At 30.0% G+C, this 21,686-nt stretch overlaps 1 protein-coding gene across 1 annotated transcript in view; it reads left to right on the top strand.

Annotated features, from left to right (window-relative positions):
- The window catches only part of LOC107440440 (obscurin), a 285,805-nt gene that overhangs the window by 65,137 nt on the left and 198,982 nt on the right, over positions 1 to 21,686 (top strand). Inside the window, exons 5-14 of the mRNA XM_071185809.1 lie at positions 629 to 741; positions 2,703 to 2,837; positions 7,869 to 8,039; positions 9,683 to 9,752; positions 10,868 to 10,960; positions 14,173 to 14,265; positions 16,182 to 16,346; positions 17,175 to 17,312; positions 20,220 to 20,385; positions 20,917 to 21,093. Of these exons, the coding sequence (XP_071041910.1) occupies positions 629 to 741; positions 2,703 to 2,837; positions 7,869 to 8,039; positions 9,683 to 9,752; positions 10,868 to 10,960; positions 14,173 to 14,265; positions 16,182 to 16,346; positions 17,175 to 17,312; positions 20,220 to 20,385; positions 20,917 to 21,093 (1,321 nt within the window). The remainder of the gene's footprint in view (positions 1 to 628; positions 742 to 2,702; positions 2,838 to 7,868; positions 8,040 to 9,682; positions 9,753 to 10,867; positions 10,961 to 14,172; positions 14,266 to 16,181; positions 16,347 to 17,174; positions 17,313 to 20,219; positions 20,386 to 20,916; positions 21,094 to 21,686) is intronic.

The raw sequence follows: 21,686 nt of genomic DNA, 5'->3' as shown, positions 1-21,686 counted from the left end.
TTTACTAAACATTAGAAGTAATGTAAACTTTTTTCGCTGTTTTTACAAAATAGAAATAATTTTCCTCACGGTTCATATTTTTTATCTTTTCACAATGCTACTTAATAGATTGAAATAAAATTTGATAGAGTATAGGTATCTATTTATCTAAATCTATGTATATATAGAGAGAGGAGTAAGGATATTTTTTGTCTCGAGATATTTTTTTAAAATTTTGTTTTCATCTGCATTAAGCTATAAATAGTGCTATACATTTTTTATTGTATGATTCAAAATATCAAAAGCTGCAAAACCGTTTGATCTTTCAAATTTTCGACGAGACATATCATACTTACCCAAAATATATTTTGAAACAGCATTTTTTAGTTCGAATAATTTATAACATTTTAAACAATATTAAGTAATTCTGTTGATTCTAAAACTAAATTCAATTAAAAGAAGTCAACAAAACGATGTTTTGTTATTTTAAATAGTTTCAATTACGATGCAATTCTATAAAGACTAAAAACATTAAATCCCCTTAAAAACATTCAATCACCTTAATATCCACCATCATTGCTTTTCGTTAAAAGGGAACTTTAGAAGAATCATGTAAATCGTAAACTAAGGATATTTTTTCCTCTTACAGCCATCTGTGTACGTAGTTGTAATGGATTACTCACCACGATCTGGGGACAGCGAAGGTATTGAAGTAACAGAAGGGCAAGAAGTTGAAGTTATCGACTCAAGTCGTGCACATAAGTAAGTTTATTGTTCAAAGAATATGTTTATACCCTATCAACAATTTTACATTGGCTCCAGTTGAGCTCAAACAGTGGCTCAATATGGGCCCTATAAGAACAAGCACCAAGGGACCAATATTGGGGTGTTTAGATTTCTTAATATTGGTCCTAGAATGGTTTTCGGTAATAGACAAAGATTCGTTTCTTATCTAGGAGCAATATTACAAAATGTAAGCTTTCCAATATTTACCAAACATAATAAGCTTATAAAAAACCTAGACAGAAATGAATTGTAGTTCATTATTGAGAGCCATTTTAGGAACAATATTGAAAACTCTGTACATCCCAATGTTTACCCAATATTATAAGTCTATAAGGTTCCTACATTGTAAATTTTATTGGTCCATTATTGAAACCCAGTTAGCATAAACATTAAAAATCTAGACTTCCCATTATTATAAGTTGATTCTTTGCATTTAAGTGGTGCAAAGTACATTACACTTACACTTTGCCTTCTCACTTTCCACTCTTACCCATAATATAACAATTGTTCTTAACGTTTTATTAAAAAGATTAATTACACCTAAATGGTTAATTACTGCTTTATTTATTTTAGCTCCCAGGTATTTTATGGCCAGTTCATAAAGTCCTAAAAAATTTAAAAAAAGGTAGCAAAAATTTTAAAAAAAAATACTTTCTAATAAGCTTGTTTTCACCAGTGTTCTTAATATTCAAAAATAAACACAATGCGTCTCAAAATCTAGGGTAAAGAATTTATAATTTTAAAGGGAAAGCTGATTAAAAGTAATTTGTAATATCTTTATTAGAATATCAGCATCATTTACTGTATTTTCTCAATGTCGTACGAATCCTGAATTATAGAATAAAATCTTGCGAACTTTAACTGTTGAAAAGATGAAACAAATGCAAAGAGTTAATAAGTTAACAGTCCGTAAGTTAATAGCATAAAATTGAAAATAACTCATCTTTACTGGAGTTATTCCCCTATATTTTATTCTCAACCCTTTGATTTCTAATGCGACCTCTGACGCGCCATCAACAGTCAGCAACTAAAATTAAATTTTTTTTATAGCTTTTGATTAGCAACCACATTTTTTAAAGAATTATAAAAGTTATATAAAAATATTGTATTTTCTATGATTGATGATTTAATACTTACATTAGTTCAAACAACAATTTAAAGTGCTCGGAGTGCAAAGATTTTTAGCTCATTTTGATGCTGGGAAAGCATTAAACATTAAAATTTTTGTTAATTTTAAAAGAACTGCACAGAAAAATCTAGGCTTCTTATATTGGCGGTTTTCTTTGTATTTAAATGCTTCAATAAAAACTTTTAATCTAATCAATGCAAGTGTTTAGTCGTTCTCAAAAAACTAAAAGCAGCTTTAATAAAACATAAAAATAATAATTATGGAAGCAACTTTATTTGAAATAATAATGGTTAAAATATATTTAAAATATTATTTTGTTTTGTAAAGATTTTGCGAATTCAAAGTGCAGTTTTATGTAAACAAGAACTTAAATACTAAAATTACCAAACTATGATTTTNGAGTTCTTATGTGTTGACTAAATTTTATTGAAACATCATCTTATAGTCTCAATTGAAATGGCATTTATTACCACTAGAAAAAAAACTTTTTTAAAAGAATAGAAGTTTGCAGGGTACAGAATTGTAAATCATAAAATTTTTTCAACCTTAAATATAAAACTCAAACGGGAAAAGTTGACATATGGGAGTGTTTTGTTTTGTAACTATACATTTGAACAACTCTAAGAATTTGAAAATTAAATTTCTACGATTAAAAAAATTTATTTTAACTTTAAATTAAGCATGACTTGTATTAAAATTTGACTCATCAAAATCGGAAATAACTACTCGTAAAACCGATTATTATTCTTTCCTCTTAAACTATGTGTTTATAACCAATTTCTTTTTCTTTCCTTTCTTTAAAAAAAAGGTGGAGAGTACGTCGAAGGAAGGACGGTCAGGAAGGCACAGTCCCTTCATGTTATTTGGAAAAAAAGAGCATAGTCACTCCGCCAGAATCTCCTCAATTAGATCCCAAAGCCCAAGCAGCAAGAGCAAGAAGGGAGTAAGTACTTTTTAAACTTTTTCTCAAGATTAAACCTCTAAACCTAAAACTACAAAAATTTTAATAGTTTTCAACTCCTAAACTACGTAGTTTTTCACTGAGGTAGTGCCGGTATTTTGTATCGAGTGTTCTTGCAGTTCTGCCGAGCACTTTGTTGAGTGGTTCGATACCCGGCATAACCCTGGAAGTAACTTTGTTATGTTCTTTTCTCACCCAGCGTCAGCAGGGCTGAAAGTTTATTTATATAAAGGCGAAAAAAAACCAAAACTGGTAAGAAAGTCAATTCATCATAGCTTTTTTGGCGAGAAGATTAAAATTTCCTTTCCAAAAAAAAGTATATACTGTGTAATTAAAAATAGTTAGAGCTTAATTTATTCTTCATGAAAACTAGCTATAAATGAAACAGTCTTACTTTGAACCATGAATGTCCGGCCAGTGCCTTTGCCTCTAGATCATCGCGGCAATTATATGATTTCAATATTACATAAATTTTAAGATTGACACCTTGCATGTTTTGCTACTCTATGAGGCCCTTTTCCACCTGACAGAAATGAATTGTCGGGGGGCTGGAGATGGGGGGGGGAGAATTCTGAATATATGTTTAATCCTTTCTTTTTCATTTTCTCAAATAAACTGTCAGTGGATACTTACTCTATCCGGCTGTCTCTTTGAAAACATTTAAAATCGAAAGCCATCACCACATTACACTTTTTTAAATGAGGTATTTTAGATTCTTTATTACTTTTTTTTTCGTATTAAATTATACCAATACGATTCGTCACAATGCTACGATAATACATTGATAACAATTTTATTTAACAACCGAAAAAAAGTTGGAAAAATGTAAGAAGTGAATCCATTGAAGTGTATCTTCAAAATTTCACATTATGGTTGTTTTTCTTGTTAAAACTTTAGCCAGTTGTGCCCAGAATCCTCTTGTTGAGATGATTCCTTTTTATAAAAGAGGAAAAATTGTGCTGACGTGTTTCATTAATTATATTAATTTTGCCCGATTCTAGCAATTCCGTCTACCGCAATATCTCAGTTATGCAACTACAATTAACCCTCAGGAAAGACCATCTCTATATACCCTCTACTTACGACCACTTTTGGGAGGGCGCGTTATTTTTCCCATACACGATGACACGATGAAGAAAACCTTTAGGAGGGACTATTAAAACCTCTTCCAGTGACCGGGCGAACCCTCTGCTCCAACGAAAATATTTTACACGAAAAAGTATGAAAATAAGAAATATTTTCAAACAGATAAGTAGATTAAAATGTGTTCAAAATATTCATGTGAGGCCTTTATTTAGACAGCTCTTTTTGACGATCTCTGAAAGAGATCTATAACCTCATGTTGCAGTCAAAGTGAATTAAAGATGAGGCTATCAATGATTTATTTTTAGAGTTGAAAGTTAAATTAGGAAGAAAAACTAAGCATCTCAAACAAACCTCTTCTCATATTTTAAAGCTAATTAATTTTTATGATTTAAAAAGAAAAAAAACACAATTATTTATTTATTTAAAATATTTCTATCATTTATAATTGGTAAATTTGTTCTTATTTATAATTATATAAGTATGGATTATTTCTATTGACACTAAGTTCTATTCATCGATCCGGATTTCATAACGCCAACACAAGGGGCATTTTTGCGCCAAGAAAATGACACCGATTAAAATTAAAATCATTTGCGAAAAATAGTGCACCTTCGATAACATTTTGAAGTCAATGGATGTAACCTTTAAGAACGACCAACCTTCATCAACGACCATTTTACTGTGGGACATAGAATGGTCGCTCTAGGGAGGTTTCAGTTTCGCAGTGTTCAGATCGCAAAGACACGGTTCCCTGTAGAACACCAAAGTCAAGCATCACTGGCTGAGATCAGTATGCGGGTGGGTNGGTCAAGAAGGCACAGTCCCTTCATGTTATTTGGAAAAAAAGAGCATAGTCACTCCGCCAGAATCTCCTCAATTAGATCCCAAAGCCCAAGCAGCAAGAGCAAGAAGGGAGTAAGTACTTTTTGAACTTTTTCTCGAGATTAACCATCTCAACATTCGTAGGGTAAAAGCTGACCCGTTTGTTTTTGACAATAATAAAACAAACTGACTTTTCAACAACAAAAATTTTAATAGTTTTTAACTCCTAAACTGCGTAGTTTTTCACAGAGGCAGTGCCAGTATTTCTGATCGAGTGTTCTTGCTGATCTGCCGAACAATTTTGTGAATGGTTGTAGCCGGTTCGAAACCCGTCATAACCCTAGATGTAACTTTGTTATGTTCTTCTCTGACCCTGCGTCAGCAGAGCTGAAAGGTTATTTATATAAAGGCGAAAAAAAGCCAAAACTGGTAAGAAAGTCAATTTAGCATAGCTTTTTTGACGAGAAGATTAAAAATTTCTATTCTGAAAAAAGGTATATACTGTGTAACTAAGAATAGTGAGAGCTTAATTTATTCTTCATGAAAACTAGCTATAAATGAAACGGTCTTACTTTGAACCATGAATGTCCGGCCAGTGCCTTTGTCTCTTAGTCATCGCGGTAATTATATGTAATACCGTTCAGTGTTTGTACTGTTTCAGTATTTCCCATATTTTAAGATGTGCACCTTGCATGCTTTGCTACTCTAAAGAGGCCCTTTTCCACCTGACCGAAATGATTTGTCGGAGGGCTGGAGATGGGGAGGGAAAATTCTGAATGTGTTTAATCCTTTCTTTTTCATTTTCTCAAATAAACGGACAGTGGATATCTACCCGGCAGCATCTTTGAAGACATTTAAAATAGAAAGCCATCACCGCATCACACTTTATGAAATAAGTTGTTTGGTATTTTAGATTCTTTACTACTTTTTTTTCGTATAAAATTGTACCAATACGATTCTTCACTATGCTAACAATTTTATTTAACGACCGAAAAAAAGGTTGGTAAAATATGAGAAGTGAATTTACTGAAGTTTTAATTTGTAACTTCAAAATTTCACATTATGGTTGTTTCTTGTTAAATCTTTAGCTATTTGTGCCCAGAATCCTCTTGTTGGGATGATTCCTTTTTATAAAAAAGGAAAAACTGTGCTGACGTGTTTCATTAGTCATATTTATTTTGCCCAATTCTAGCAATTCCGTCTACCGCAATATGTCAGTTATGCAAATACAAGTAACCTTCAGGAAAGGCCATCCCTATATAGCGACTTCCTCTATTTACGACAACTTTTGGGAGGGCGCGTTATTTTTCCCATAGAATTCACGATGAAGAAAATCTTTAGGAGGGACTATCAAAACCTCTTCTAGTGACCAGGCAAACCCTCTGCTTCAAATGCGGAAAAGGTCAAATAATGAAACACGAAAAAGTATCTAAAAAAGAAATATTTTCAAACAGATAAGTAGATTAAAATATGTTCAAAATATTTATGTGAGGTCTTTATTTAGACAGCTCTTTCTGACGATCTCTGAAGGAGATCTATAACCTTATGCTGCAGTCAAAGTGAATTAAAGATGAGGCTATCAATGATTTATTTTTAGAGTTGAAAGTTAAATTAGAAAAAAAGTTAAATTAGGAAGAAAAAAAAACTAAGCATCTCAAACAAACTTCTTCTTATATTTTAAAGCTAACTAATTTTTATGATTTTAAGAAAAAAACACACAATTGCTTATTTATTTAAAATATTTCTATCATTTATAATTGGTAAATTTGTTCTTATTCATAATTATATCAGTAGGGATCATTTCTAATGACACTAAGTTTTATTCATAGATCCAGATTTCATAACGCCAAACACAAGGGGCAATTTCGCACGAAGAAAATGACACCGATTAAAATTAAAATCATTTTCGAAAAATCGTGCACCTTCGATAACACTTAGAAGCCAATGGATGAAACCTCTAAGAACGACCAACCTTCATTAACGACCATTTTACTGTGGGACATAGAATGGTCGCTCCAGGGAGGTTTCAGTCTCGCAGTGTTCAGATCGCAAAAGACACGGTTCCCTGTAGAACACCAAAATCAAGCATCACTGGCTGAGATCAGTATGCGGGTGGGCCTTTGATCAGCCTACTTTGATCAGCCAGCGTAGGGACCGAGGGTGTGTGGTATCCGTCTTCGTTAAAGTGTTCTATCGTTAAGTGCTCAACTTCGCGTGCAAGTCGTCCAGTTTCCAAAGCAGGGGAGTCAATTCCTCTACAGAAGATCAGAATTGTGATGGCATGTCTTCGGATCATTCTCTGGGATGTTTCCACGACCATCGCCAATAGCCCATTGGGCAGCTCTAGTGCAACGTAAATGAAGTACATACTTACCTACCCGAGATCTTTCACTGTATTTATATCTAGATCCATATGGTTATGGCATAGCTCTTTTCAAAAGCTAAAGTAAGTAGCAGAACGAAACATATGCTTGGTGTATACAGATATGAACTACCAAAGTTTTCATATTGATGCTTTTCATATATAAACCACTTTTTGGAATCTAACAATAATGCATAAAATATTGTTTGTCCTAAAAGTATATTTGTGAATTTTAAAAAGACTTCAAAAACAAATAAATACGTTGTCTCAAAGCATTTTCCATATTGCGTATTTTTTATTACGTAATAAATTATTTCAAGGAGTTAAGATAATGGTAATGTAGAGATTTAACCTAATTTTCATAAACGAGAATTCCGAATTTGGTATCGAGGATAATTTTGCAATTTTTCAGAAGCCGGAACTATAAAATATAAGTTCAGTGTTAATAAGCAGTATATATAATCTTCTGAAATTTGTTTAATCTATAGAAATAGGGAATTATTGAGTTTATATGAATTTTGAATGAATACATAAAGAATGGAGACTTTTATTTATGACAATATTTATAGAACCAATAATACTTAGAAAATGCTAAATACTAGTAAGGAATTTCGAGCCAAGTAATTAAACACATTTCATATATTACTACATTTTAGAATTGTTATTATGATTTACATTTAATTCTAATAAAATATTTACAACTATAAAGATTCTTGATCAAATTAAATTCCAATGACTTACAGCCAAGTATTGAAGCAATTAGTGGAATCAGAAGAAGCCTTTTCAAGAGACATGCAGTATGTTGTTAATAACTACATCAAAGAAATGGAATCGAAGACCATGCCAAAAGAACTTAGAGACCAAAAAGATGTGCTTTTCACAAATTTTAAAGCTATCTCTGAATTCCACAATAAGTAAGCAAGTTCTAATTGTATTATGACATTTAAAAGGAAAGTTTTTTTTTTGGTTAACTAATGCTGTAATATAACACTTAATAGGGAAGAGAAATTGTATATCCTACTGGTTAGATTATATATTTTCTGTGGCTTTGCCTTCACAGATATACTTTGATTTCATGTTTAACACGTTGAATGCCACGAGGGTCACCGGTAACCGGCAATGAGTTTGTTCATAGAGCCACGGGGTTCACCGGTGACCGGCGAAGCCAAGATTATTAGAAACACATAATTCGAGTAAATTTTAATTTTTTTATATTATTATCGTTGCTGAAATGGTTTGAAGAAATTAATGCAATATGGAACACACTAAAATAGTTTTATTTATATAGACAGAGATGCTAACTTGATCCGGACAGCGAATAAATATTTTCAAGTGGTAGTTCATTAATTGCGATTCTTGTATTAATAAATTCAATTTAGTGGATTTTTATCCACCACTATTTCTTAGCAATTCGTAGTCTTATACAATTCACCACTTTTACCAGATATGTCATGCGAAACCTTTTAAAAAACTAGTAAAATCTGTCTAATATTTGCAAATTAAGTTTGTAGTCATTTACCATTTAGCCAGACGGGCAAGCCATGCAAAATTAGCGCGGCGTTCAACGTGTTAACTAATTTTAAGAGATCTCTGCGATATTGTCAAAGATACTTATCTATTGAATTTTAGTAGCATTTTAAAATTTGTTCCTCAGCCAAATCATGTAAACCACCGTAATTTGGGACATTGCAGGATTGTAGGCAGCAGAAATATTAAAATTGCTTTCACCTCTTTAGTGAGATGTAATAGAAAACTCATCCTACTTCTCATTCATTACCTCCTACATCAGAAAGCTTTCGCACGATTTTTATAAGTAGTCTGCACAGACTATCTAAAAAGTGAACCAGTTGTGCGCATGAATCCAAATTTGTAAAAAAAAGTCATTGAGAGAAATTTATCATATATATTTGAGAATTGTATCTGTACTGGTTGATAAGTAAATAAAACAAACCAATTGTATTAAAAAATTAATCAAATTTTTAGACATATATTTTTTTCCACTATCTTATTTTTACTAGATTTTTTATTAAATGCTTCTTTCGTAAACTTGTTTACCTTCATAGTGGTCTGTTCGGACTACCTTCCTTCAAAAAACCGTGTGGAGGCTCATTACGTTCTGTACTACTTCCATACACACTTCTTGGGCTATAACTTAAGTATCGTATAACATATATGTATATATTATTGCACGAAGAGACAACAATTGGTATGAGAGTATGCGGCCCCATAGCATAGTTTATGCTTGAAATTCTACAGTCAGGATCCAAAAGATAAATCTAAATAATTACTTCGTTATTAAGTTTCCATTTTGATAAAAATGCAAAATGAATTTAAATAAATAATTAACGTATAGCTAATCTACCTAAATTAATATTTTAGACAGCCCAATAAAATGAATAACAACTACAGTTTATATATATATATATAATAATAATAATAATAATAATATTAAATGTATCAATGGTAATGGAATGAAATCTTTTAGTAAATTATGTGTTGTGAGGAGTGTTACAAATTGAACTATAAAAATAATCATAACTATTATTTTTGTTTTCAGCGTCCTTATGAAAGGCATTCAGTATTACGCTGATGATCCTGCCCGGCTAGGAAAGACTTTCTTAAGACTGGTAAGTAAAATATAATAATCTTTTAAATTTTTATTCTAGTTCGTTCTTATTATTAAAGTAAGACACCTATTTTACATGTTAAATTGTAAAAATATGAGTATGATATTGGTTGTGGACAATAACTTTATATTTGAGTTTTGTACATTTTGATTTATTCTGGTTTAATTAAAGACTAAATAGTGAAATCGAAATTCATGTTTTCAAATCAAGATATTCAAAAGTTTATGGTATTTTTTTTTTATAGTAAGTAAAGTTTATATTAATAGAGAATAGGAATTTACCATGGTTTGTACGATTTCTGCTTTCGGCTCGTTCCAACCATAGTGCTGACGTAAAATATCCCCAGTGGTTGACGGATCATCGGTTAGAGTACCTTTGCCATAAGGCTAACAATAGGGGATTTTCATGGTTTTTCTCTTCATTGAATGCAAATGCGAGTTAGTTCCGTCAAAAAGTCTTCCATTAGTAGTCTCACACTCAAAATTGGGTTGGCTGTTCAACCACAATTATAAACTATAAAACTTAATATGTAATTAAAATAATTGCACTGGGGAACACATTTTTTGTAGCATTCATACAAGTACTTGATCTTGAGCAGTGATGGCTCAGGGTATAGAGTGTTCGCCTTCCAATGAGGCGAACCGGGTTCGAATCCCAGTCGATACGAATTCTACATCCGGCTTGCACCGACCACAGTGTTAACGTGAAATATTCTCAGTGGTAGATGGATTATGGGCCGGTTGGAGTCCCCTATAATTCTAATGTGATACCCCATATATCATACTAAGACTAATGTGATACTAAGGTGATACTAAGGCTAATGTGATACCCCACTTCGTTACAGTTTAGCCAAGTTTAGTTTTCTAAAAAGTTGGCAAAATTCACCGAAAATCTGCAAATTTTATTCTGTAGTTCTCTACAGTTTTGTGAAATATTTTGTCGAATCCAGAGCAGTTGGCATCTCTGCGTAGTTATTGAATATATCTAGTTATTGATGGTGTAGTTATCGAAATTTTTTCTAGTTTTCCCTGAAGAATATTTTATTACATATTCTGCAACTTAGTTAAATGGATATTATGTAATTTTAAAGTACCTAAAATGAATTATGATTTCAGGAGCGAGATTTCGACATGCACGTCTCTTATTGCAGAGATGAACCAGAAGCGCAACAGCTGTTACAATCCGGTGAACTGAAAGAGTATTTTGATGTAAGTGTTTACTCGATTTTTCCAATTTGCAACTTATAAGTGTATAAATAATTCTCTTTAAATAATTTCCAGAAAATGTTAAATAACTTTTATTTTTTACTATTATTACAATTTTCACACATTGTTGCCTGTTGATAAGGGAATGTTACTACTTGTTCGGATAAGAAGAGCTGGAAGGAAAAAAATTGTATTTTTACCCTTTTTTTTGAGGGTAGAGTGTAAACTAACCGTGACTGCAAGGCTGTTTGTGAAAAAGCTGATAATAAATATGGCTTGAAAAGGGAAAAAACTGATAATAAAACATTTCATTACTAGATTGAAGGATCCTATTTGCAAAGACTTTTTAAAAAGCTATAATGTATATGTAAGACTATTTCCTTGATGAAAGATAATTACTGGCCTACTTATATGACAGAACCTTTCAAGTTATTAATTTTAAAAATATAAAGTCAACAAACAGGAAAAAAATAACAGCTGGTGTGTCCCAAGGAAGTAGCGTTGCTCCAATACAATTTATTGTATTTACTTATGACCTTCCTGTGAACATACAGTACTTCGGCAGCATCACTGCATTTTGTCCAGATGATACTGGAATCGTTGTTAAAGTCATTAATTCATACATAGACCTACAGAACCTTTCATAAAAGCTGAATGAAATAGGAACCAGGTGCCTAGACTTGAAGTTTAAAGCTAATGGACAAAAATCACAATTTCAAATTAAACATTAAAAAAAAAACATCCTCCCGAGAAACAAAGTTGTTCTCTTTAACGAAATTTTCCCCAGTGTTAAACGTGCAAAGATTTTGGCCTGGTTATAAACAGAAAATTCAATTGGAAGGATCTTGTCAAATCAATCATCAACAAAGCACAAGCAGCCTGTCAGGAACTACAAATTCTCTTTCAAAACTCTAAAATGGAACTCAGACTTAAACAATTACTCTACGTATCAAAGTTTCGTACTATTTTAACGTACGCATTACCATACAAGCCGGGTGATGCATCTATCCATTTCTTCGACAGAAACGCAAAAGATGTCATAATAAAATCCTCCGAAAAATAAAACAAGTAAGATGGTTTATCCGAAATAAGAATAATCAAATCGCGATCATAATATTGATTATTTATATCAGCCGTTTCCAAATAGAGTTCCGCCTAAAGCTATAGTTCCGTGGAAGAGTTAAAAGAGTTCCGCGAGTTAGTACTTATTATAACCAGTGATGAGTTTGAAATCTGAGATTATATTTAGATCCAACATATAAATCGTATTTTATTTAATCTTTCTGTTATTATTATGACATTATTTCTAGTAAAATGCCAAAGAAATAGAAATGGTATTGCTTAAAAGAAAATATAATATTTCGAATAACAATATATTGAACAAATTATGAAAAGAACAACATTTATAAAATATTGTATTAGTTTTTCTATTTACGCTTTTCAAATCAAACATTTAATATCTTCAATAAAGAAATATGTTTCCCTTAGTTTCATATGTTTCTCATTCTTAGAAATACGTTTCCCATTCTTAGAAAGATGTTTCCCATTATCAACGTTTATAGCAGCTTTTTTAAGTTTTCACTTGGTCCGAAGTAAACCATAATTTGTCTTACTTTACTCATTTTCGGCTTATGTATATACACCAAAAACAAATTAACATACCTGCCAACTTTCAATCTTTCCGAGAATGGATTTTCCAAGTGGTAGTAAATCAATTAACGAAAAGCAATCTTACTCAAAAATATACTTATACATTTAAAAACGGTGAAATTCGATTTCGTACGAATTATTATGCTTTTATATATTTGTTGTAATTATTTAAATGTAGTGGTGGTGAAATTCATTTAAAGTTATCATTATAATTCAAAAAGTTAATTGGAACAACATGAGTACTACTACCACTTTAAATATGAAAATAAAATCTTCCGGGAAAACCGGAAGAGTTGGCAGTCATGAATTAATAATAAATCAGATTTAGCACAAAGACTGCCAATTAGACTGTCGTACATAAAACATATTTTTAGATTATTTCTAATAAAACAATTATAAATCTTCATATCTCTAATTAAGTATTTAAAAATAGTCCTTATACATTGTTCCCGCGGTCCTTGAAAAATTTTAGTAGTTGCAGTACATTTAGGTTAATGCTAGAATATATTTCTTACTTTATTGTATCACTTTATCGTTAAGTGGTTTAGAAAGCTGGAATTTTCATGCATATTTTCTTTCGAAAACAATTTTTAGTAGTGATTACTCAGATATTTGAAAATTCGACATTTGTTTTATTTTCGTTACCACTTTTTTTTTAAATTTTCAAGACCCACGGGAACTCCGTTTCAGAATTTTTGGTGATTTTGCCGACATGTTTAAAACCTCTCCACGAGAGAGCTGAAACAAAGTGGTGTTGCATATAAACTTTTAAACCAATTATGTGTAGTAGTGTGGAAAATAAGTTTAAATGAATAAAAAATAATATATTATAACATAAATTCAGCTTCCACTAGAATAAATATTTTCAAAAAACTTAGAAAGTTGGTNAGGGTTAATATACTACTTTATTGTTAACTGGTATAGCAAGCTGGAATTTTTATGCATATATACATTCTTTGGAAAACAATTTTTAGTGGTGGTGACACAAAAATAGACATTAGTTTTATTTTCGTTACCACTTTTTATTATATTACATATTAATTTCATTGATTAAAGCAAAAAATTAGAAAACTGAAATTTTGGTCTTAGAAAAATGCGATTGTTTTTTAATTAATGGGAATTAATCCTATGTGAGATAGAACCCTAAATATCAGCCTCGCTAGGATCTCTAACTTATTAGTCTGTGTGAGAATAATATAAAAATAGCCGAAGCTCAATTGAATGGGGGAACAGTAGGGATCAGTTACGTTATATGTTAATTGATATATAATAAAATAAAAGAATATGAAAATAGTGACAAATGAAAAATAAGTGAGAAAGGAATTTAGATCTATATGTCTCTCTTTCATTAGGGAAAAAACTACTACAAAAAATTTTGGTGACTACCAATTTTTAAAAAAAGTTAATTTTGTTATTTAATGATATTCGATACGAAATGGATGTATTTTTATGGAATATTTTGTCAAAAATATACGAATTAGCAATCTAAAGTCTCCGAAACAAATACATAAGAGTTGTAAACTCTCATTAAACTGTGTAAAATAAAGAAATTAATTTACTTTTAGGAATTCAGTAAGAAGTTAGAAGACGAAAAGACACTATCCGAACATTTAAAATCACCGATTCAAAGAATTAACGATTATCAACTGCTTCTTAAGGTAAGTTATTTTTTTGTTTATTTATGATAAGGCAGATCTAATGTATTAAAATAATATATACCGTCTCACTACAGGCTGAACTGTTGAGCTTCCCTACGTAACATCCTTTAGTCTAGAAAATGTTCCTAAATTTAAAAATCTATGTAATATTCTTGTAATTTAAATTAAATATTGAAACAAAAAAATCTAATTTTAAAAAAATTTGGCTTTCAATTTTTTTAATTTGTTGATAAATAGTAGTATTTAGAAAATGAATAAATATAATACTAAAATAAATGTTTTAATTTAAAAGGTCTGTGGTCATTAAACATAATAGACATTTGGACAGAATGACAAAAAAATTATATTTTTGCGCATCCATAATCTACAAATTATTGTAGTAAGTTATGGCGTACTTTGTAAATGATAAACTTTTCAGAAAAACTGGATTTTTCCAAAGTTAGATTTAAAAATTATTAGAGCACCAATGTTTTTTAGCTGAACAAATATATTAAAATGCATGTAGCGCAACAAATCTATTTTTTTAATAAAAAGAATTTAACTGATTCACAGTTTTTCATAAAATTAATATGAATTAAGGAAAAGAAAAAGTTTGAGCAAAAATAACTCCCCTCAATGATTTTATGCTTACAGAATTTAAAACTGATTGAATTTCTTGTTATTAACACATGCTGAAATTCATTAGTAGTTAATAATATTTGAAAAATGTTCTTATAGAAAAGAGGTAAAAGTTATAAGTTAGAGACACTATGAGTATTTGAAAGAGACCAGAAACTAATGCATTTTGTCATTTTTTTTGTATAATCGCAATCTATAGATTGTTAGTTTTAAAGGGAAAAAAAAAATCTGATTCCTTATAATTGCTGAGTTATGGTGTTTTTAAATACGTAAATATCTGCATATGGACTTTTCATTAGAACTAGACTTTCATTAGAACTATTTTTATGGACTTTTCATTAGACCTAGATTTCTCAAAACTTGAATTTAAAGACTATGATAGCCTTAATGTTTTGTGTTGAAGAAATAAACTACGGCCCATTAATAGTTCACAAAAAATTATATGTCTGCATACCCGATACCCATGTATCTACTCCATCCCCTGTGGAGTCAGTAGTTCATTTAAATTCCTTATTAGTTAATTGAAAAAAGGCAAAGCGAACGCGTATAGTAAAATGAGTAATAAGCATATTTATTCACACTATAATAATACCCATTCTTAAAAACGATTAATAAAAGTTGTCTTAGTGAAAAATAAAAAACAAATTAAGAATTTATTTTCCACGATAAAAATCTTGTTTTTTTATTTGCTAAATAACAATTAATAGTTTTGTCAAGCAATTTAATCTGACTGTGTGACACAGTTTTGCCAATTGGTAAAATTTACAAATGAATTTCGAGTGATAAATAACAGAAATATTCCGTCTGTCTACACTTGCCCCTTGTCCACACTAGCCCCTCTCCTCTATGTACAAACAAAAATGCTCAATTTTCTTCATAAATTTGTAAATAAACTTATGATACATTTTGGTTTATTTTGTGTAAATAAACTAATGAAACAGTTGAACAAACAAAAATTGTATGGTGAACGCATGCTTTTACTATTCTTGAAGTCATATTTTCGAAAAGGTGTTGAATTTTTTGTCATGAAAATCGTGTAGTATTAAAATTTTATTGATTTAGAACTTTTAATAAATTTGAAAATAATATTATATTTATTCTTCTAATTTATGTCTTAAAATATATTACGCATCAACATTATAAAAGAGAAATATCTGACATTATTATTTGCAGCTATTACATAGATTACACATTTTAAAATTTCTAAAATAATATATCAACTCGTACTGTTTGAATATTTGTTTATTTTTATTTTTTCCGTTTTAAAATACTTATTTGTAAATGGTTTTATTTTGTAGGAACTCATCAAGTACACTGCAAGACTGAAAGAAAGTACTGCAGACCTTGAAAAGGCTCACGATTTCATGCAAGCCATTCCACAACGAATTGCAGATTTGCAATATATCAATTCCATTCAAGGATATAAAGGAAATCTGCACAAACTTGGTAGGATTCTTAAACATGTGAGTGTTATTTTGGGAAACTTAACATTTCTGTTAAATAAAAAAAAGACAGCAGTTTTGTTACAATTGTCAAGTTTCAACATTTGGATAAAACAAATCGGATTAGTCATCATGTTATCGACATTTTTGTAATTATTGATTACTATAGGAAAGATGAATTTGCACTGGTAGTTCAACTTCTACATTTTTTTCCGCTGAAATAGTTCAATATTGCTACTTGTCTGTTCTCTTGAAACTCTAGAATATTGAGCTAATACTCTACTGTTCTTCTGTACCTTAATCTAACTTAAATAATTAGTCACTTTTTCAGCTTAAATTATTTTCAAAACATTTGAAAATATATCTATCTTCTGTTTATTACACATTTTTATTTCTTATACCATATTGCCCCTCCTGTCTTATTTCAAACTTAACCATTTTAAACTTATTCGGTTTTGACAGTGGTTTTTTTCTTCCTTGGCATTAACTTTTTGTTGCACTTGAATCGATTGTGTATTTTTCTTTTATTCAGTATCTCTATGGAGACGACAACACTTATTTGAATAAATTTCTTTGTGCATTTTTCGTTGCTTCTACTGTATTTTAGTGTTACACCAGTTTGAAAATTTGTAGAGAAACTTAAAATGAACATGTACCTTAGGATTTTAATGGAATATTTCAACTTTCGTATTTTCTATAGTGTTATGTTGGATGTACTTATAAATATCTAAATATTCAAAGTTCTTTTAGTTGCACTTTAATCGAGACTTTTTGTAAAAAAGTAAGCAATTCGTATCATATGTAGATGTGCATAGCTCAAATTTTTAAAATTTATCATTATTTTTGTAGGACTGGTTTGAAGTTACTGACAGTCACAACTTAAGAAGAGAAAGATTTTTGTTTTTGTTCAAAGGAAGAATATTTGTTACAGACCACAAAAGAGTTGGAGCAACACGCTCAATTTATCTAGTCAAAAATGTTATCAAGGTAAAAATCATTTTTTTTATTGCAGTATAAATATTGTATTACTTAAGAAAACGCTGTAACGCGGGAGGAACTTTTAATGGCAAATTTGCTTTCACCCCTACTTGAAATTTGAAGATTAGAGAAAATTCAGAAAATAAAGTTCATGTAAACCTAGAAAGAAAAAACCATGAAGTTTTTCAATGCTGATTAAATGCTTTCAAAATATGAGAAGGCAAATAAATTATGGCAGGACAACTTTAATACGTGATCCTGTCATAGTTTTGAAAAACATTTTCAGCATTTGAAGCTTACTGGTTTACCTGATGATAAAGGCAAATAAATTATGGAGGATTACCTTTCTACTGCATAATCCTCGCATATTTAAAAAAACATTTTCAACATTTGAAACTTAATGGTTTGCGCTATGATAAAGGCGAATAAATTATGACAGGATTACTTCCCTACTTCGTAATCCTGTCATCATTTAAATTTTTTTTCAGCATTTGAAACTTAATGGTTTTCTCTATGATAATGAAAAATAAATTGTGGAAGAATTACTTCCCTAGCACGTAGTCCTGTCATAATTAAAAAAAAAATTCTCCATTTGAAAATTAATGGCTTACTCTGATAAAGACAAATAAATTATGGCAGGATTACTTCCCTACTTCGTAATCCTGTCATCATTTAAATTTTTTTTTCAGCATTTGAAACTTAATGGTTTACTCTATGGTAATGAAAAATAAATTGTGGAAGAATTACTTTCCTAGCGCGTAATCCTGTCATAATTTAAAAAAAAAATATTTCTCCGTTTGAAAATTAATGGCTTACTCTGATAAAGGCAAATAAATTATGGCAGGATTACTTCCCTACTTCGTAATCCTGTCATAATTTTCAAAAACTCTCTTAGCATTTGAAATTTATTGGTTAGCTCTATAATTTCCCGAATTAAATTTTCTCGTTAATTTAAATTTTAAATTGCTTATGGCAAAAGAAAATTTGCCATGAAGGACTTCTCCCATAATATGACATCCTCTTAAGAAATTTGTAATACTTTTTTTTTACTATCAACATATACGATTGGGTCAGTATGGAGAAAAATAATCATTTCTTCTTTATATGCTTGCAATTTCACACAGAATTGTTTTTTTTTTAACGATATTTTAATCTCAACACCGTCTCAGAGTAAAGTAATATTTTCGATAAGCCAAATGGAAGATCAATAAAATTGTTATTCTGCATTAAATTAAAACTAGACAAACACTTTGCACACATGTCATAATAAAAAGTTACATTGTTGATATTGGACACTTTTTAACATTTTAGCGTACTCAAAATATTCTATTTTTTACTATTACGAGCTATTTAACGTTCAACAATGTTATTTTAACAGGGGGAACTATTTTTTTTTCACCTAAATATTTTCTAGCTAAGAAATATTTGTCTTGGCTACATGCCGATCTTAAGATTACAATGCCGTAAAATTCTAAGAAAAGAGTGGAATTTTTTTACTTTTTTTAATCCTTTTAAATGCCTTTGTCTTAACCAATTTTGTACAACAGATTCGAGAATAATGAATAACAATTATAGAATTACACTAGATGCAATTTGAGTTTTAGTTTCGGTACTTCTAAGGAAACTGATGTGTGGATACTTATCGATTTTAACACGTTCACGCCGGGGTGACCCACCGGTGGGTCACGCTAAATTGCCTCATCTTGGCAGCGCACCGGAGTAAAAACTGATAACAATAAATTTCATTTTTTAGTTTTTTTCCGGGAATAATAAAAATCCATAACTACCAATTGTTTTTAACGGATGCAATTTTTATATTGAATTGCTTCTTCGCCGTGATAAATTTCCTTACAATGAATTGTTATTATTGAGAATAGATTAACTCCTCCCGAATATTATCTAATATTGAATTAGTTCTTCTACAAGTATTTTCTCTCTTCCCTTACCAGTATTTCCGCTTTTCCCGGCGTGAACGTGTTAAGTAAGTCAAAGAATGTTTATGGATATTTTGGAGTTTTTACTAAATTTAACTTTCACCATAGTTTAGTTAAGAAATTTAAAATTATAAGATTGATTTGTATTGTAATTCTACTTGTATAAAATTTTTATTTCTAAAATCAACTTCTCATATTTAGGGATGCCACAGGCGACTAAAAATGTAAAATGTTGTAGAAAAAATTATAAAAAAATGACAAAATAACAAATATCTTAAAGAATTAGTGCAAATATTATTAAAAATGTGCTCGTCGTATAATTTCATACCTGCCAACTCTTCCGGATTTTCCGTAAGATTTTATTTTCATATTTAAAGTGGTAATAATTATATACAATTTTTTCTTTTATAATCTTAATTTTTAAATGATATTGATCACCACTATTCTTACAAAAATTAGACATGNAAAATTTTTATTTCTAAAATCAACTTCTTAAAATTTTTCTCATATTTAGGGATGCCACAGGCGACTAAAAATGTAAAATGTGGTAGAAAAAATTATAAAAAAATAACAAAATAACAATTATCTTAAAGAATTAGTGCAAATATTGTTAAAAATGTGCTCGTCGTATAATTTGATATGAATTGATTAGAATTCTCATGAAAATGTCTTGTCAGTAAACAAATAAACAAAAAATGAGTAAGTAAATAAATAAAACTATAGCAGTGAAACAGTAAGTAAAAAATTTGACTACATAAGCTGTAAAAAATTTCAGTTTACTTCAACACCAAAATATTTCACAGTGCACTAGAAAAAGCAACGTCAAAATGCAACGGCTATAGAAATGATGATAGACATTACCTGTGTCACATTGAATGAGTTCATACGTGCCTTGTCTAGTTATCCATAAATTTTAACCGTTTTACTGTTTTTAAATTTTTTTTTGCATGAATATCAATTTAAATTACGTGTTTTTATTCAGCTTCCAGAAGTAGAGATTGTAGATTGTGCGGATGACGACGATCTGAAGCTCAGATTTCAAAGTCTGAAGAGCGGCACATCAGGACTTCCTTTGACAATTAAGAGCAAAACAATAGAGCAAAAGGATGATTGGTTAGGTGCCATACAACAATCGTCTGCACCGCACGGTAAGATATTGAGTAGATAATAATTCTGAATAAAGAAAATAAAATAAAATTCTGAATTAAAGCATAGATGCAAACTGCTCCGGATTCGACAAAATATTTAAAAGAAAATATGGTAGAGATCAACAAAAATATTTTAAATGATTTAGTGAACACGTTAGTTCAAACAACATTTTAAACTAATATGAGTGCAAAAGGTTAATATTAATTGATTTATTAAATTATACAGAAATAAACACACATAGACAATGATAGTGTTACAAATTAATTTATCACTTACTTTACTTTAGTTCTAAATTTAGCTTACAGGCTGAACTGTTCTGTTACATACTTTTCGCTATTTTTGTTGATCTCTTTTAGTAATTTCTCAAGAACTTTGATAAAGGAATCACAAAATAAAAAACTATGTCAAAGATTATTTTCGAAAGATTCTTTTTAATATCAAGATTTAAGAAGAAGTTAATTTGCAAACTAAGCAGTTAAGTAATAAATTTCAATATTTATATTAATAACTTAAACATTTCTCAATTTCAGTTGAAGATCTGGGAGACGATGAATTTGATTTGGTTGAAGACCAGGCTGCAAAGGTAGAAGAACTGTATGAGAAGCATGAAATGAAAGTTGAAGTGATAGATGATTTTGAAGCCTATGAAGAAATGCACACGGTGGTGACAGAAAGTGTACGTTCAGGATCCTTAACTTCACTAGAAGGTAAGGAATTTTAAGAGAGTAATTTCGAGACAAATTTATATTTACAGACAATTCTTAAAATTGACACCATGGACAAGCATTGTCAGATCCTTGTCGTATGTCATTTGGATCTTAAATGTTCTGTTCCTAAATTAATCATTTTAACGAAAAAAAAATAATATTTGGAAAAAAAAATGTCAAAGTACCGCATAAAGCAAACCGAAATCATCAAGCAAAGAGCTTAAGAATTTACATATTTAACTAATTAAGGAGGATGGAAGAAATTTGTTTTTCACATGCTTATAATTTTAAGACCGTTTTTAACTGGATGTTCTATTAGTACAATTAGATATTTCGGCAAGGATTTTATATATGTGCGACCATGGATGTGTTTATTGCAGTTCTTCTGTATGCGTTCAGTTTCACACAAGTGCACTTCTTAAATTGATTAATATTTTCAATATTACATGGTATATGAAATGTTTTATTATTACACGGTAAGAAATGTTTAAACATATATTCCATTTACAATATGCTCTATATACATGTTGAATATTATCTATAGTAAGAATTTATGTTATGGTTTTAGGCTTTAAAAGCTGAACTGAATTTAT

The sequence above is a fragment of the Parasteatoda tepidariorum genome, chromosome 9 (genome assembly GCF_043381705.1).
Source record: "Parasteatoda tepidariorum isolate YZ-2023 chromosome 9, CAS_Ptep_4.0, whole genome shotgun sequence".
In the NCBI taxonomy this organism is placed as follows: Eukaryota; Metazoa; Arthropoda; class Arachnida; order Araneae; family Theridiidae; genus Parasteatoda; species Parasteatoda tepidariorum.
The sequence above is the reverse complement of the archived record's forward strand: the minus strand, read 5'-3'. Positions and strand labels throughout refer to the sequence as shown.